This window comes from Cryptomeria japonica, chromosome 7, assembly GCF_030272615.1.
Source record: "Cryptomeria japonica chromosome 7, Sugi_1.0, whole genome shotgun sequence".
Taxonomy (NCBI): Eukaryota; Viridiplantae; Streptophyta; class Pinopsida; order Cupressales; family Cupressaceae; genus Cryptomeria; species Cryptomeria japonica.
Genome location: NC_081411.1, coordinates 57,883,522 through 57,902,310, shown reverse-complemented (window position 1 = coordinate 57,902,310; position 18,789 = coordinate 57,883,522). Strand labels below are relative to the sequence as shown.

Genomic DNA, 18,789 nt, shown 5'->3' with positions numbered 1-18,789 from the left:
TATATTCTTTTTCTTTAATTATACACATATTTTCAAACTTTAAAATTAGTTTATTTCTTATGGTTCTTTTTACACTCGTTATTTTTTCTATACTTTTGCTATGAAAGAAAGACACACATATTTTCAAACTTTAAAATTAGCTTATTTCTTATGGTTCTTTTTACACTCGTTATTTTTTCTATACTTTTGCTATGAAAGAAAGACACGGTTTTTTAGATTAAATCAATCCATACATTAATCTTATATAGAAAATTGATGTCAATCGTTTAAATCAATATGTATTATCTCTAATTCATTTTTTATAAAATTAGCTTATTTCTTATGGTTCTTTTTACACTTATTTTTTCTATACTTTTGCTATGAAAGAAAGACACGGTTTTTTAGATTAAATCAATCCATACATTAATCTTATATAGAAAATTGATGTCAATCGTTTAAATCAATAAGTATTATCTCTAATTCATTTTTTATTTAATTTTTAGTGCATTTTTTTTTTACTATGAATAATGAGATACTTTATATTATTTAAATTAAAAAATAATATAATATAACTAAATATCAAAGATATAATTTTGATTTCAAACCGAAAACTCAAAGAACACATTTTCCATAATTTTTATTCCAAACCCAAAATTCAAAGAACGCATTTTATTTTACAATATTTATGAACAAATAAGTTTTAAAACTTACATGATGATAACTATGTTTTTAAGTTCTTGATAAGATATAATTCTTTGCAAGCACATTTTCTTTACAATATTTATAAACAAATAACACTAACCAAGTTTTTAAATCCTAACGATGACAATAAAACAAAACACTTTTGACATATGGTTCAATTATCTTTTGTAAACCAAAACCTCCAAAACCCCCTATATAATATAATAATAATGTAATTTAATATAATATATAACTAAAAAAATAATATAACTTAAGTAAAATTTCAAATAATTAATTTTTATTCCAAATCCAAAACTCAAAGAACACATTTTTGTTTACAATTTTGTATGAACAAATAAATATTAAAACTCACATGACACTAAGTTTTTAAATCTCTCATAAAATCAGTTCTTTGCAACCACATTTTCTTTACAATATTTATAGACAAATAATACTAACAAGATTTCTAAATCCCTGATAGCATAAGTTCTATATATTCAACCAAAACAACGACAACAAAAAAAACCAAAACACTTGAACATCGACGCTCTTTATCTTTCTGCCAGTTGAACGATCTTTTGTAAACCAAAACCTCCAAAATCCTAGAGACTTCTCCACTCTCTAAGCATTCACCTTGATTATGCATCTCAGGCTCTCTCCTCCCATCATCAACTCAAATGCCCTGTTGATATCTGCAAATTCTACTTCGTGCGTGATGAACTTTTCCAATTCAATCTCCTGCACAAAAAACAAGCACCACAGCTAATTTGGCACTAGGAACTTGAGATATATATAGAAAAGTGTTTGGCTACCTTTTACAGAAGATTCATGAGCTTTGAGATTGACAGCACACGATTCTTTACAAAAATCTTTACCTGAAACACATGCATAGAAAATGAAAACCTGAAATCTGTAATGCTCACCTTGTTCAAGTATTTTTCCACCAAACCTGGAAGATCCGATTTGGGCTTATAGTTCCCAAAAAGGGTTCCTTTTAGTGTTTTTTCATTCAGGAAACTCACAGGACTGGTGGAGAATACTGCATCGGAACGAGGCACTCCCACTAAAACTGTCACACCCCACCCCTTAAATGCACACAAAGTACACAAAGTTTCCTTCAAGTTAGTTTGTGCAATATATTCATCTTTTTTAACAGTAATCGAAACATCATTGATTTACTACAGGGGAAGAAGATATACGTCGTGACAACATTCGAATGCTTGAATCGATTGACTCCCAGTGCACTCGATACTGTAGTCTACACCACCATTAGTTCTTTCAGCAATCACCTGTGAAAGAAAAAGAGATTCACTCATATTTTTATATTCTGATATTAAGAAGGCTGATATGCATAGATTCCTGGAAAAACTATCACTTTCTTTTTCTATCCCCTGCAAATTGATCGAGCAGGTCAAAGTATGTGATCAAAACAACATAACCAATTAAGGTTAACAAACCTGTTCAACAGGTTTCTGGTGATCTTTTGGGTTTATACATTCAGTTACTCCGAATTGCTTTGCTGAAAAACGAAAGCAAGACAAACAATGAGAAAAACACGAGTGAAAACAGAAAGTGCAACATAGTTAAATATAAAATGCATCGAAGTATTCTTCACACACCTTTCTCAAATCTTCCAGGATTTATATCAATGCCTATAATTCGGGAAGCCCCAGCAATTCTTGCTCCTTCAGCAGCCTTAAGAAGAAGAAAAACAGCACTAAAATAAGAGATTTGAAGCTCCCACAGTTGACAATTACTGAAAATAAAAGGAACACTTCAAATATCCATAGTTAAAAATCTTCAGACAATTTTTACCAGAATTTTACTCACACAGCAAGGAGTAATTAGAGTGTGCGAATATGTGTTATGCTTACCGCAAGCCCAACTCCTCCAAGACCAAATATTGCTACGGTGGATCCCTTCCTTGGTTTGGCCACATTTAATGTAGCACCCATCCCTGATTTCAGTCAAAAGTGTAACTACATATATAATACACATTGAACAAAACTTGGGGATATCAATTTACTACTAATGTTAATGCACCTGTGGAGACACCACAGCTTAGAATACAGACTTTGTCAAGAGGAGCTGCAGGATTTATTTTGGCAACACAGCCAGCGTGTATAACGGTGTATTCACTGAATGTGGATGTCCCCGTGAAGTGATAAATGGGTTGTCCTCTGATGGAGAACCTCGACTTGCCATCACTAATCATAACTCCGCTGTCCGGGTTAACCCTTAGAAAGTCACACAGATTGCTCTCTTCTGATTTGCAGTGCCTGCATTTGCCACACTCTCCTGTAAACACAGGCAGTACATGGTCTCCCTCCTTGAGATCTGTTACTCCTTCCCCCACACTTTCTACCACTCTGCCATCCACCATGTCAATAGATTAAGTTGTCCTATCAACTGAGACCAAATAACTGAAATTCATTCAACTATTTCTTTCTCAATTGGTGGCACTGTTTAGATAAAATTGGGTATTTGTGGGTAGACTAGCTTCACTTCAGTTGAACATTTGAGTAATTGGAGAAAGACTTTGGATGAAATTGGGTATTAGACTTCAGTTACACATATGAGTAATTGGGTATTTGCTAGACTAAACTGGGTAATTGGAGAAAGACTTTGGATGAAATTAAGTATTAGACTAACCTCACTTCAGTTATTCATAATTGGGTATTTGGTACTTGGGCTATACTAAACTAGTTTCATATGTACATTTGGGTCATTTGGTTAATTGGAGAAAGTCATTTGGGCTAGACTAAACTAGTTTCATATGTACATTTGGGTCATTTGGGTAATTGGAGAAAGTCATTTGGGTCATTTGAGTAATTGGAGAAAGTCTTCTGATGAAATTGGGGTATTGGGTGTTTGGGCTAGACTAACCTCACCTCAGTTTCACATTTGGGTAATTAGAAAATTTCTTTAGATGAAATTGGATATTGGGTACTTTGGGTTAGATTTATCCCAGTTTCTTGGATAATTGGAGAAAGTCTTCCGATTTTGGGTATTGGGTATTTGGGGTGAAGTCTTCGGATGAAATTGCGGTATTGGGTATTTGGGCTGAAGTCTTCGGATGAAATTGGGGTATTGGATATTTGGGCTACACTAACCTCACCTCGGTTTCACATTTGGGTAATTAGAGAACTTCTTTAGATAAAATTGGGTTTAGATGAAATTGGGTATTGGGTACTTGGGTTAGACACATCCCAGTTTTACATTTGTTTTATAATTGGATAATTAGAGAAAGTCTTTGGATGAAACTGAGGTATTGGGTATTTGGGCTAGACTAACCTCACCTCAGTTTCACATTTGGATAATTAGAGAATTTCTTTAGATGAAATTGGGTTTAGATGGATAATTAGAGAATTTCTTTAGATGAAATTGGGTTTAGATGGATAATTAGAGAATTTCTTTAGGTGAAATTGGGTTTAGATGAAAGATACCCAGTTTTACATTTGGATAATTGGAGAAAGACTATGGATGAAATTGGGTAACTACTTGGGTTAGACTTATCCCAGTTTTACATTTGTTTTACATTTGGATAATTGGAGATTTGGATAATTGGAGAAAGACTATGATGAAATTGGGTAACTAACCTCAGTTGCACACTTAGATAATGACTAATGACTATGGATGAAATTGGTATTAGGTGCACAAACTCACCCCAATTGCATATTTGGATAATTAGAGATTTGGATAATTAGAGAATGACTATGGGTGAAATTGGGTATGGGTATTTGCACCCTTAGATAATGACTATGGATGAAATTGGTATTAGGTGCACAAACTCACCCAATTGCATATTTGGATAAGTAGAGAATGACTATGGATGAAATTGGTATTAGGTGCACAAACTCACCTCATTGCATATTTGGATAATTAGAGAATGACTATGGATGAAATTGGTATTAGGTGCACAAACTCACCCCAATTGCATATTTGGATAATTAGATAATGACTATGGATGAAAATGGGTATTGGGTAATTGGGCTAGACTAACCTCACCTCTTGGGTTATTGGAAAATTACTATGGAAAAATTTGAGTATTGGATACTTGGGCTTGACTAAACTCACTGTGGAGTATTGGATACATGGAAAATTGGGTATTGGGTAATTAGGCTAGATTAACCTTACCTGAAGTACACATTTAAATAATTACACATTTGAATAATTGAAAAAAGTCTGGATAAAAATGAGTATTGGGTACTTGGGCTACCACATGTTAGATGCGGTATTTGGATAATTGAAAAAACACCTTGGATGAAATTGGATATTAGACTGAGCTATACTAACCCCACACTTTCTACTGCTCTGCCATTCACAATTGCCAAATAGAGTAGCTAGTCCTTTCAGACCCACATGACTCAAAATAATTAAACTATTTCTACTCAATTGGTGCTAGACTTTGCATGAAATTGGGTATTTTGGGTACTTGGCTAGGCTAGTCTCACCTCAGTTGCACATTTCAACTAGCCAGCCAGATACCTCAAGTCCTACCACTATTTGAAATTGTTTGACATATATTATTTTAGAGATATGAGATAGAAAGGCAATGGAGCCTACCCAGCTGCTTCATGTCCAAATATGCGCGGAAACACAGGGGTTTGGCCCTGCAGTACAAGAAAAGGAGCACTGTGATTCAGATTAAAGAAAATTTCAGCTTGTTGGTATTGATAGTACTAGCTATACCTTCGCTAGCCAGAAAGAAAAGTCTGAGCCACACAAAGAAGTGTAATGGATTTTGATCCTGACTTCATTGGCCTGTGGAGGTGCAACTTCAACTTTTTCTATCTTCAGGGGCTCCCCTGCCGCCCATGCCACGGCAGCTGCTCACAAAACCAAATTGCAAAATTTCTTTGCTTTAAACACATAACATTGAAATGCAAATTGAAATGACCGATTTCTGAACTTTCAACTGACCTTTGCAGGTTATAACCTGTCCAGCAGTCGCGCTTGCCATTTCTGTTAATCTCACTGTAAAGATTAAGCTTAGATTTGTTTTGCACAAATGGAATGAAATCGAATTTTGAGAAAGGAGAACCTTCCTTATAAAGGGATTCATTTGCAGGTCTAGAGACAACTCATAACTGCAATTGACGGCTGTACGATCAGAAACGCAACGCGATAGCCATGTTTCCCATTAAAAATTTTGACACGTGTTTCTGTTTTTTGACGGCATATTTCTCCTCTAGCATTTTAAAACATTATCCCCATTTTTCCGAGTCTGAACAATCATCTATCACCTTTTTCGCTTTACAACAAACATTAGGATATTACAGTGTACATTTATTAGACTTATCTCATAATCTAAATGTTACCATTTTAAAGTTGATTTTTAAAACCAATTTCATCCAAAATCATAATTTTTAGTCATATTTAAAACTTCGAAAAAATAATTTAATATTTTATTTTAAAATATTTTCTATTTAACTAATTTTTACATAATTTATAAAGTAATATGTTTTATAATTTTAATATTATATGAAAAATTATAATTATCTTATATTATTTTTTATACAAAATTCATTTAAATCAATTTTTTTTTTAGCCTAGATATCTTTAATATATCTATCAAAAGATTTTTAAATTTTTTTTTGAGACAAATCATTTACACATCACACTATTAATATTTAAAACATACATAACACTATTAATAGAAACCAATAATAAATAAAAATATTAAAAAACAAATTCTTCAAATAAATATATCTAGATAAAATAAGATAATTATATTTTATATGTAAGGGATTTCATTGAATACTAATTTTATCATATGTGATTTAAAAATGCCTTATCTCATACCTAAAATTCATCTTTTTGCATGATTTTTTATTACTTTTTTTAAAACTAATTGTAATATCAAAACAAATGTCTTTGATTTTATGGAGTAAACTTTTTTTTGCCAAAATAAAAATATATAATATTAAACAGTGATAATTTGATTTTAAAAGTGTTTAATATTAATGTCTAATTTTGTAAGTTAATGTAATTTCTTATTAAATTTATGTCATAAATATAAATGTAGTAAGTAAAGATATTTATCTTAATAATCAAACAAGATACACATTGCATCAAGTTCTTGCCAAAAGTGCAATGCCTTTGTTGTTGTTGAAAGTACGGGTGCAATGATTAAAGTGTGGGTGCATGGTTAAAGTGTGATGCTGATGCAAAATGTTTTGGAAATCCATGAAATATGATAGAAAGCATCTTCTTGTGAAAAAAAGTGTAATTGATACTTGGTCATCCTATGATGCATATGTAACAAATTGTATAATATTGAATGTTGTTTAGGCTGAGTGAGGGTCCACAACCATGTTGACTTGTTTGTGCTTTAGCAAAAATGGCTAGAGTAATAATTTCAGATGAACTAGTTAACTAGTGTGAAATAGAATTAACTACAATAATTAACAATATGAAACTAGTTAACAAGTTTTAAACATCGACTATCTTTAGTTCCATAAAGAAAATGAGTGGGGGAACTAGGATTCTGAAATACTTATATCGCTAGGCTCTACTAAAATTTACTTGTCTTTTCAATTGTCTCTTCCCATCAGATTTAATATCAAATATTTCTATGGTAGTCGATGCACATATCACTGAGATGACATTGGGCATAAAAATTTTGTAGGAAGAAAAAGCTAATTATTACTTACCTTCAATTGTCTTAAAAATCCCTGTGTTGGAGAAAGAAGAGATCAATGACTACATTTGAGAAGAAAGAATAGAAATTGAGGTAAGAGGCACACGATGCCTTTGAGGAGATAAAATGAGAGATGAGAAAGGGGAAATTTGTAGCAATGGAGAAATGTCCTTTGGAGGACGTGGATATAGCAGATGAGCATAAGTTTGAGATAGAGTTCTTAGGGATGCATTAAAGTCCAATGTTCAAATAGGAACCTAATGAAAAGATAAAGTTGCTTGAGGAAGAGAAAAAGAAGATTATACACTTGTTCAATATAGAAGTAGAGAAAGGTGTAGTATTAGTAATTGAAGAGGATGAAGAAGATGTGACTATAGTAGTGGAATGTGAAAAGGCTACAGAAGATAAAGATGAAATGAAGAGGACATTGAGGCGGTAAAAAAGGATAAGGTAAATGTTGAGTTCAGTTTGCCTTTGTTTGCAAGGTTGAAAATTGGAGAGAATGCAATTACAAATTTTCATATGGGTGTTGAGTGTTTGCATGTAGAAATTATTGAGGATGTTGCAAGACATTAGTGGAGGTGGTCGGTCTATGATAGGCTAGATCCCACAAAGGAGGAGAGGAGAGGAGTGGAGAGTTTCTTTGGTAAAGAAAGACATTATATGATGGATGTGAGTTCATGAGGATGACTTAGAGGAGAATGATGCACACTTGGTGGAGGAGGATGACAAGTGTCCTAGCTAAGTGATGGAACTCACAAAAATTTTCCTATCCGATGTGTTAAGTGGAGTAGCACTCGAGCAAACTAGTGATCTACACCAACCAAAAACATTTCTCTTTTTGTTTTCTTCAATTTTAGTTTTGGTGTGACCTTTTTGGAATCTCTTCTATAGCCTTGTAGAATCCCATACCCATCAAAAATGATATCAGTGTCTAAACTTCTTTAAATCTCTGCAACTTCATTATGGCACTTTAAAAAGATATATTTTTATTTTAAGAATGTAATATTTATTTAATTATTAAATCTATAAAATTATAATTATATATACTATAAATATAATCTTAAAATTAATTATTAGTTATTAGTTTAAGATTAAAAAGAAAATTTAAATTTTCAAATGTATTAATAAAAAATAGAGTGATTAAAAAAAAATACAAGTACAACCTGAGTTGGCCTAGTGGTGGAGAACTTGTGTTCTTGAAAGAGAGGTCACAAGTTCAAAATCCCACAAGGGGGTAGGGTATGTATACCTTATTGGCTTTTGCCCACTACCTATCAATATATATATATAAACATACTTTGGTTTATTTTTTAATAGAATATTTGTTGTGTAATGCTTGTAATGAAATAGTTTAATTATTTATTTAATTTAAATGGTGTAAATCAAACCCATATATATATATATATATATATATATATATATATATATATATATATATATATATATATATATATATATATATATATATATATATATATATCACTTTACTTACAATACTATTAATAAAAAATGAAAAAAGTTATTTAAAATAGACATTTATTTTTAAAACATCTTTAAAAAGTCTATAAAACTGGCCATTCTTATAAATTTGCTCAATAAGAAAAAAAAATCGTCTATTTTTTTTTCATCTATTTATGTACAAATTATTGCTTTGCCCCTACATGATGGTGCCTTAAATTTTAGTGTTAAGTTAAATTACCCAAATGGAAAATGATGAGATCTATTTTTTTTTCCATCTATTTATGTACAAATTATTGCTTTGCCCCTACATGATGGTGCCTTAAATTTTAGTGTTAAGTTAAATTACCCAAATGGAAAATGACGAATAAAGATAACCAAGCTACTGAATGGTTATAGAATTGACGAACCATAAATGGAATGATTATATAATAGAAATAGGAGAATGTATAGTGTGTACGAGAAAAGTGGGTCGATGAAACTCAAAATGAGAAAAATGAGGCTCAAAGAGGCTTGCTCACACACCCACAGGACTTCTTGGTGCAAGTTATGGAGTCATGGAGAATGACTCAACTTCCCAAGGTTGGTTCCATAATTCTCTATCTCACAAGGTCCCTCAAGCCCATGGCTTTGCTCTCAGATCACTGAGCAAAGTGGCTTAGGGATGACGAATGCAAGAACGATGGATGCTTATGATTGATTTAGTTATGAAAATGCATCCTATCTATGTATGATTCTACAAATGCAATAAACTAGATCATAAGATGCCAAGATTAGTAGCAATACTATCCTAACATGATATACTAATTTATGAGTTAAGCTAATGATAAGGAAAATACTCTAAAATGCTTATTAGATTAATTCCTATTGCAAAGAGAGGCTAAATGCATTGATAAAATTGAGCATAAATGAGATACTAAAAGCTTGCATATATATGGATTCTGGATTTTAAAAGCTTGCATAGATTGCTTAAATGGAGGAATGAGAGCTCTATTTATAGGAAAAACAGGGCAATGGATGGTCAAGATTGGATGATCTTAACAAGGGCTAGGATTGAAAGTTATTAATCCATGTTTACAATTGGCACCAATGAAATGGTGATAATTGTCAACATAAGGTTGGTTGAGAGGAGATGTAAGAAGCATTAAATGCTTGAGAAGACCTCATGGTTACCTTAGGGGGTAAGGGTTAAGGTTAGGTTAGGGTTATCCATTGGATAAAGCTTTTACCCAAAGGATAAACTCTTGTGCAAAGGTTAAAGGGATAACCATGGTCAAAGCAATGAATGCTTGATGAGACCCTTAGGTTAGATGGAGGTTGAGTTAAGAGAAAAAGTCTCTAATCATGCTAGAGGGTTGAGTTAACCATTAATGGTTTGGAAGACTTTGGAGGTTTGAGAAGTGACTTCCCTTTGTTTAGGGATGTGACAATATTTAGGAGATGGGTTAGGCTAATTGAGAAGTTATTAGAATAATCTAGAAGAAGGTTAGAAAGGGGTTTAGGAGGCAAGGGAGATGTAGGAAAATGCAAGTGGGTGGGGAATAATAGGATCTAATTAAAATAAATTGCTTTATTTCAATTTGGTTGCAAGTTGGGAAATTGAATAAATTATATTTATTCAATTTGGGGTGGACTATTAATTAAATGTAAATTTAATTAAAGTAGCTAGAAAGGGGTTTAATTAAATAAAATGATTTATTTAATTAAATGATGCAAAAGGTTCTAGTGAATTTAACTAAATAAATTGAATAATTTACTTAATTAAATAGAGGAATGTGGGTGATTTAATTAAATTAGATTTAACTAAAATAGAGGAATGGGAATAAAATGAACATTAGATATTCATTTAGGAATATGGTCATTTTTATACGTCTACATTTTGCCCCTCTTTGAAGTGACATGTGTGCACGTGTTGATTCAAAGAAAATGATGTGTCGTCTACATTTTGATTATGATCAGTTTGATGTCATGTCGATATTTTTATGTTGTGCCCCAGTTTTTATAAACGATGCCCCAGATTTGATGAATGATATTGATGATGCCCCGGATATGAAGAATTGATTTGATATGAAACTGATATGAAATTGATGTCGAGATTTGATATGATAATGCCCCCTCGAGAGATGAATAAAAAATTTTGAACATTTGATTTGGAGAAATTTTGATAATTTTAATTGCATTTTAAAATTTTGGCTATGTTGAATGTGTTTAAATTTTGATTCATCTTCCGATAATGATGTTGAGTAGGGCCTGTATGAGATATCGCGAGCAGTGTACGCTTTCCCCAACATAACCCTAATTTCATTTGACCCTATAAAAGGGGAAAAAGTGATTCCTTTTTTCTCATTTGTGTGTGTTGACTTTGGAGATAACAACATTTAGAGAAAAGACAACATGCCTGTTCCCTATTCTTATCATCAATTTGAGCGCGTTCAGAGGCATCGGAGGCCTACTACGTATGGAACACAGGTAAGTCAACCTTTTTGACACTTTGTTTTTTTATTTTGTCATTTTTTTTTTTTTTGGATTTTGCATGCGGATTCTACGTTTTAGTGCGTCCAGTTGAAAGGGTAGCGCATACGAAAAATTTTGTAGCGCGTAGGGTTGTTGAATAGGGTAGCGTCCGAATTTTTTAGGCTAGCGCATCATGAGGTTAGAGTAGCGCATCAGATTAAGTTAGTGCACTGGGGGTACAGGGTAGCGCGTTCGGTAAGAAGGGTAGTGCATAGAAAGTATCCAATGCATAGGGTTTATAGGGCGTTGCAGGGGTAGGTCAAGATAGTGCATAGGTCTGACCTAGCGCATAGGGAGAAATGTGTAGCACGTGGAGGGGATAGAATAGCACATAGGGCTTTTGTAGCGCTTCGGGTAAATTAGGTGGCACGTAGGGTGAATAGGATAGTGCATAAAGTCAGTTTAGTGCCTAAGGTGGACAGAATAGCACATGGAGAGGACATGTTAGCGCATGAGAGGCAGTTTAGCATGTAGATTTGGAATGAAGAAATTTTTTTAGAGTGATGACGGTTCTGTCGGAATGTTTTGATTCAACTTGATTTGATTTTCAATGTTTCAAGTTGATATAGAGTTGATGTTGATTTGATATGATATGTTGTGTTGATATGGATTTTTGATATGAATTTGTGGAGCTTGAAGTGTTTTTACAAGCCGTTTTGATTTATGGAACTTGAATTGTTTTACAAATTGATATTGGTGTGAAACTTGAGCTGTGTTACAAGTTGATATGAATGTGAAACTTGAGGTGTGTTACAAGTTGATATGAATGTGAAAATTGAGGTGTGTTACAAGTTGATATGAATTGATATGATGTGGAACTTGAGTTTAATTTGTTCAAATTTTTCAAGTTTTTGATATTGTTTTGATTTTGATATCCATGTATTTTGATGAGGGAACTGATATTGGATTGGTTTTTCTTTTGACAGGAGCGTCTTGGAGTGATCCAGTCACGTGAGCGATTTTCGTGGTCGTGGTCCTTGATACCGCGACTGACACAGGCAGATAGAGACATTATAGAGAGGTGTGGCATGTCCTGTTTATTAGATATGCCTCGGTTTATTATGATCCGGGGTTTATTGACAACTCTGGCTAAGAGGTGGCACAGTGATACGAACACCTTTCATTTGGCGACGGGTGAGATTATAGTGACCCTAGAGGATTGCTATCGTATTCTGTAGATTCCAGTGGTGGGTGCATTGTTACCGTATGAGCAGACTGAGGAGGGTGGTACAGAGGCACTTTGTCGGGTGTTTTAGGATGATACTATCTGTGGATATGAGATCCCGTGGCAAGAGTTCCTAGATTTAGATTATGCACCCCTACCATCAGTGCTGACAAGTTTTATGGGTGGGTTTCTATGTCCTGACCGTAGGTTGAAGGGACTATCAGTGGGATGGGGATTAGTTTTGGAGTACATGGTGACACAGGGTCGCTGATATGCATGGGGGTCAGCGATGTTGGCTCACTTATACAGGGATCTACACCAGGTGGTCTATTTGGGATACAGCAGTTTGTTAGCTGGAGTGACACTACTACAGGTATGGGCATGGGAGCATATTCCTGTAGCCAGGCCATTGGTGGATAGGGATCGGCCTGTTGGGGGTCCATATGCATATGGTTATCGAGGGGTAGTTATCCAGTGTAAGCTGGGCAAATTGGAGCACTAGAGGAGAGTACTGGATGATATTGATACGATCATCTGGCGACCATATACAGGTTGTGAGGTATGGGCTGAGGATGAGATGGAGATGCCTCATGTATTTATTTCCAGGTATTTGATAGGGCGGACACCCTTTGTGATCGAGAGGTTTTTGCATAGTCGGGTATTGTGGCAGTATGGTCATCAGCAAGGGATACCTCAGGGAGCATGTTTGTATGCGCGACAGAGGTCCCTGAGGAAGGATATTCCAGATTGGGGGCCCACTATTGATAGTACGGTGACAGTAGAGGAGTTTTTCCATTTAGCTGGTTAGATTTGGGACTATGCCCCGGAGATAGTAGATGCAGGTATGACAGATGAGTTTGCGGCACTTTTTGCAGCACATGTAGTTGCTCGAATATCGGATCCAATAGAGATGATTCCCGCTTTTGATGATGATGAGGATGATCAGCGAGGAGAGGGTGGTGAGGAGATAGAGGGTGGAGGTGGTAATGGAGGGGGTGATGATGGAGGTGGTGGAGGAGGTGGGCGATTTGCTAGAGGTAGATTGGATCAGGGGAGGAGAGGAGATAGGGGTGACAGAGGTCTTCAGATTGAGAGAGGAGTGCGGCGAGTTGTGGGGGATAGGGGGAGAAGAGGTTTGGTGATTGGAGCTGGGGATAAGAGGGGTGTTGGAGAGGTGATAGCGGCGGTGGGAGGTGATGATGAGTTTAGACGACCGACCTAGAGGAGGAGGTCGGATGTGTTACCTCCACTAGTACCGAGGACGGGTAGGGGGGCTGGTGCTACCCCTTCACAGGTACCATTGCAGATGTAGATTCTGACTCATGCAGAGGATACGCAGATTAGATCGCTGCAGTTGTCAGTGCAGCATTTGCAGACACAGTTGTTGTCATAGCAGCGTTAGATTGCGCAGCTAACCACAAAGCGAGATACAGCTTTGGAGCGGTTAGGTCGATCTGAGGAGTTTGTAGCGAGTTTGCAGAGAGCTGCAGCAGGTGAGCTGATGAGAGATACTCTAAGGGAGCTGGCTTTGAGAGTCAGGGAAGCGAAGTACTACTGGCAGCATTATGAGGAGGTAGTCCCTAGAGAGCGTCAAGTACAGAGTTTAGCACAGTCGAGATACAGTCGATCTCGAGAGACGAGGACGAGGACGGAGAGCAGATGCATGACAGGGCCTCATAAACAGGATCCTCCTGGAGATCTAGGTGTTGGGACATCTACAGTGAGATCATCTCCCTCAAGAGATAGTCATACCTGAGAGATGTTGTCTCTATTGTATTTTGATCATTTTGTTGTATTGGGTTCAGACATGACATATTTTGTGCGTTGATCCATTTTTGAGATATATAGATGACACCATTTTCTTTGATTCTTCATGTGATGTGTTTTATAATTTTATGTTGTGCGAATGATTTTTATGATGATGATTCATGCTTAGATGGATATATGCGATGAAAATGATGTGAGATGTATGTATGATTATGATATGCAACTAATTATAAAATGATATGTAACTAATGTAAAATGATATGCAACTAATGTAAAATGATATGCAACTAATGTTCTTGAGCATCCTCATTCTGCATTGGTCATTCCTGTATAGCCACATGTTGTTTGCTTTCTTTGTAAGTATCATCATTGAGCATTGATTTGTTTGGGATATGTTGAAAATTTATACAAGCATAATGATATAATTGAACCATAATGACCTGAGAAAAATTTACATGATTTTTGATTTTGCAAGATAGCACAAGCATCAAGGTATGATTGAACCAGGATGACCTGAGTGTGTATTGCATATAAACAGACAAGATTAAACCATGTGTATGCATAGATTTGAATCATGTCTTTAGTGATATATTTTGAATCACGTCTCGAGACAAGTATCTACACAGTATAGATGATTGCCTCATAGACAGAAGACTAAGAGAATATTGGAGGCCTCATGACTTTCTCTAGCTTTTAAGCATGGTGGAGAAAATATAGAGGATCCACTAATTTAAAAAGTTTAAGTGCAAAAAGAGTCAAAAATTTATGCAAGATACGACATTTGATACTTAAGAAAATCATCCATCATGTTTTGTTAATCCTGATAAGTGAAAAATGTGTGGTTCACGGGATTGTTTTTGATTTACTGTTTTTGATGCTCGGATTTTTGTAGCAAGTTTTTGATATTGTGAATGTTTTTGCAAGTTCTAATTGGTATTGCTCCTAGATGAGTGTGCCCCAAAATGTGGATATGTACAGTGATTACCAAACCATGGTGAGATATGATGAAAGGATATGCGGATAAAACCAGGATAGTGACTATGCTAAGTATGTCCTGGATGGATGTTGTGATATAACTGTTGGGTGATGACTGATAATGATTGGATGTGGATACTTTGGTATGTTAGTAAAAGATAGATAGAGGAGTTGTCCTCTCACAAAAGTGCCTGTTTGCTAGGTTTTCACCAGTTGCCTTTATTGTACCTTTTTATTTGCTTTTCTTTTGCTTTTTCCTTTTTTGATATTGTTGATTTTTTGACTTTTCCATGCTTATAGACTACTCAAGTGTAGTATTTCTTCAAGTGGATGTTGTTAGTTGGTTCGTCAAGCACATCTCCTTCTAAAGTTGTTAGTTGATAAGTGCCTGATCCATAGGCTGATCTGATGACATAGGGACCTAACCAATTAGGTTCAAATTTTCCTTTCTTTTCCCGATCTTGCTGATTTCTAGGATTTTCTTTGAGTACTAGATCACCAATTTTAAAAATGCAGGGAATGACCTTGTGGTTGTAGCTCCTACACATGCGTTACTGATATGCTTTGAGATGAGTGTAGGCTTGTTGGCGTCTTTCATCTAGAAGTTCAAGCTCTTTTAGTCTGTTAACTCGATACTATTCATCTGGAATTAGGCCTTTCAAAGATACTCTGAGAGATGGAATGTCTACTTCTAAGGGTAAAACTGCCTCTAATCCATATACCAATGAATATGGTGTAGCTCCTGTAGGTGTGTGGATGCTAGTTCTGTATGCCCAAAGTGCTGGATTGAGTTGTACATGCCAATCTTTGCCTACATCATTCACCATTTTCTTTAGGATTTTCAATATTGTTTTATTGGATGCTTCTGCCTAACCATTCCCCTGTGGGTAGTAAGGTGTAGAAAAACGATGTTGGATTTTGAATTTTTCACATAGTTCTCTTACATCTTGGTTTTTGAAAGGTTGCCTATTATCTGTGATGATGGAACTTGGAATGCCTTATATGTAGATCAGATAATTAAGGATAAAGGAGGCTATCTGTTTTCCAGTTATTGTGGTCATGGGGACTACTTCAATCCATTTGGTAAAGTATTATGTTGCAGTGATAATGAACTTGTGTCCATTTGAAGATGAAGGATGGATTTTTCCAACCAGGTCCAGTCCCCACTGACAAAAGGGCCAAGATGTTGTGAATTGTTGTAGTTCCTGTGCTAGTGCATGTATAAGATTGCCATGGATTTTGCATTTAGGACACTTCTTTGCAAAATGATAGGAATCCTTTTCCATTGTCAGCCAATAATATCCCATTCTTAGAAGCTTTTTAGCAAGAGTAGTACCACTGGAATGTGTGCCACATATACCTTCATGAAGCTCGTATAAAGCAGAGTCAGATTCATTACGATCAAGGCAATGAAGAAGAGTACCATCTAGACCTCGACAGTACAAAGTATCAGTAGTAAGGGTATAACGAGCAGCTTGTCGGATAAAGTTACATTTTTGGTTTCGGGATAGGTCAATGGGTATGATATTGTTCTTTAGATAGTCATATATTAGGCCATATAACGGAGAGTCAGCACCAGTTAAGGCATATATAACATGGGAATCAGAATGATCATAGGCTGGGGAGAACAGTTGCTCTACTAGAAACTCATAACGACTCTGTTGCCCTGGGATTTGTAGTAGTGAGGCGATAGTGGCCATTGCATTGGCCGCTCTGTTGTCCAACCTTGGTATTTGCTTGAAGGTGATGTGTACAAAATATTGTTTGAAATCATCCACCATTCCTTTGTATGGTAGTAGCTTGTCATCTTTTGTCTGGTAGTCATCGTTGATTTGATTGATAACTAGTTGTGAGTTCCCGTAGACTTTTAATTCTGTGATTCTCCATTCTACTGCCATTTTGATGCCTATGACTAGCGCCTCATATTCGGCAATGTTATTTGTGCATGAAAACAAGAGCCTATATGATCTTGGTATGGTGTGTCCTTCAAGGGTGATGAATAGAATGCCAACACTTGAGCCGTGTTGCGTGAATGATCCATCAAAATATAGGGTCCATTGTGTTGTAGAGATAGCAAGAATGTCTCTATCTAGAAATTTAATCTCCATAGTTTGTTTTTCAAGTAATGGTGCTTCAAATAGTTGATCTGCAATTGCTTGTCCTTTGATAGCTCATCGCTCTGTGTAGTGGATATCAAATTCACTAAGAATCATGACCCATTTAGCTAATCTGCTTGTGAGAGCTGCTTTGCTGAGTAAATATTTGAGAGGATCAATTTTTGCGACTAGTTTGATGGTGTGAGCTAGCATGTAGTGACGAAAGTTTTGAGAGGCAAATACCACTATTAGACAAGCCTTCTCAATGAATGTGTAGTTAAGTTCATATCCATTTAATGTCTTGCTGATGTAGTAGATTGATCATTCCTTGCCTTGGTGATCTTCTTGTGGCAATAATGCCCCAAGTGATATGTTTGTTGTTGAAATATAGAGAATGAGTGGCTTCCCTGCCATTGGTGGTACTAGAACTGGTGGGTTCATCAAATATTGCTTGATTCGGAAAAATGATTCAACACACTTGGCTTCCCATCTGAATGGTACATTCTTATGTAGCAAATGATTGAATGGTAGACTTTTATCTGCTACTTGAGTGATGAATCGTCTGATTGATTGTAGTCATCCTTGTAGAGATCTAAGCTGACTAATATTCTTTGGTGGTGGCATCTCTATAATGGCTTGTACCTTTGTTGGATCTACTTCAATACCCTCAGCTGAAACTATGTAGCCTAGTAACTTTCCTGATGTAACCCTGAAGACACACTTCTTCAGGTTGAGCCTAACTTGGAATTTCTCCAATCTATCAAAAATCTTTTCTAAGATGCTTAAATGGTTTGCTATGGTGAATGATTTAGCCAATAAGTCATCCACATAGTCCTCCATGAAGGTATGCATCATGTCATGACAAATTGTTGTCATTGCTCGTTGATAAGTTGCTCCTCCATTTTTTAAGCCAAATGGCATGACATTCCAACAGTATGTTCCCCAAGGACAGGTAAATGCTATTCTATCTTGATCCTCTGGGGCTATCTTGATTTGATTATAGCCTGAAAAACTATCCATTAGTGATAGCATTGCATGGCCTACTGTGAGGTCTACAATTATGGCGATACTAGGTAAAGGAAAGGCATCCTTTGGACAGGCTTTGTTGACATCTCTGAAATCAATGCATATTCTAATACTGCCATCTAGTTTTGATATCGGTACAATGTTGGAAATCCATTCAACATAGTCAAAAGGTCGAATGAATCCGACGTCTAATAGTTTCTTCAGCTCAGTTTTGACCATGAGTGCCACATGTGGATTCAACTTTCTCTACTTTTGCTTGGCTGGCTTAGCTCTTGGAGTAATGGATAAGTGATGCATGATTAATTGTGGATCAATCCCAGGCATGTCCGCATATGACCAAGCAAAGTTGCTCTGCTTTTCTTTGAAAGATTTGACAAACTCTGATCTTTCCTTCTTTGTTAAAGATTCTGCTAGGTGTATATTTATGGTTGCTTCCGGAGTACCAATGTTGATTGATTGAGTGGGCTCAATCAATATGGGCG

General features: G+C 35.5%; 1 protein-coding gene across 2 annotated transcripts; it reads right to left on the bottom strand.

The window, feature by feature from the left end:
- Window positions 1-1,138: 1,138 nt before the first annotated feature.
- Window positions 1,139-5,678, bottom strand: LOC131044771 (alcohol dehydrogenase). Of its 2 annotated transcripts, none has more exons than XM_057978201.2 (10): window positions 5,584-5,678; window positions 5,353-5,489; window positions 5,227-5,273; window positions 2,704-3,029; window positions 2,535-2,617; window positions 2,280-2,355; window positions 2,118-2,179; window positions 1,860-1,949; window positions 1,584-1,745; window positions 1,139-1,398 (listed from the first exon to the last, which is right to left on the bottom strand). In XM_057978201.2, the coding sequence occupies exons 1-10, from the start codon at window positions 5,621-5,623 to the stop codon at window positions 1,282-1,284; spliced, it is 1,140 nt and encodes a 379-aa protein (XP_057834184.1). In that variant the 5' UTR covers window positions 5,624-5,678; the 3' UTR covers window positions 1,139-1,281. The 2 variants fall into 2 exon arrangements, with proteins under 2 accessions (XP_057834184.1, XP_057834185.1); XM_057978202.2 differs by having other exon boundaries at window positions 5,416-5,489.
- Window positions 5,679-18,789: the final 13,111 nt, after the last annotated feature.

Bases quoted from the DNA above. Each gene is read 5' to 3' on its own strand.
- LOC131044771 (XM_057978201.2), bottom strand. From the start codon at position 5,623: ATGGCAAGCGCGACTGCTGGACAGGTTATAACCTGCAAAG. The intron at 2,618-2,703 runs GTGCATTAACAT...GACTGAAATCAG, and splicing joins AAGCTGTGGTGTCTCCACAG to GGATGGGTGCTACATTAAAT. The intron at 1,950-2,117 runs GTTTGTTAACCT...TTTCTTTCACAG, and splicing joins ACCAGAAACCTGTTGAACAG to GTGATTGCTGAAAGAACTAA.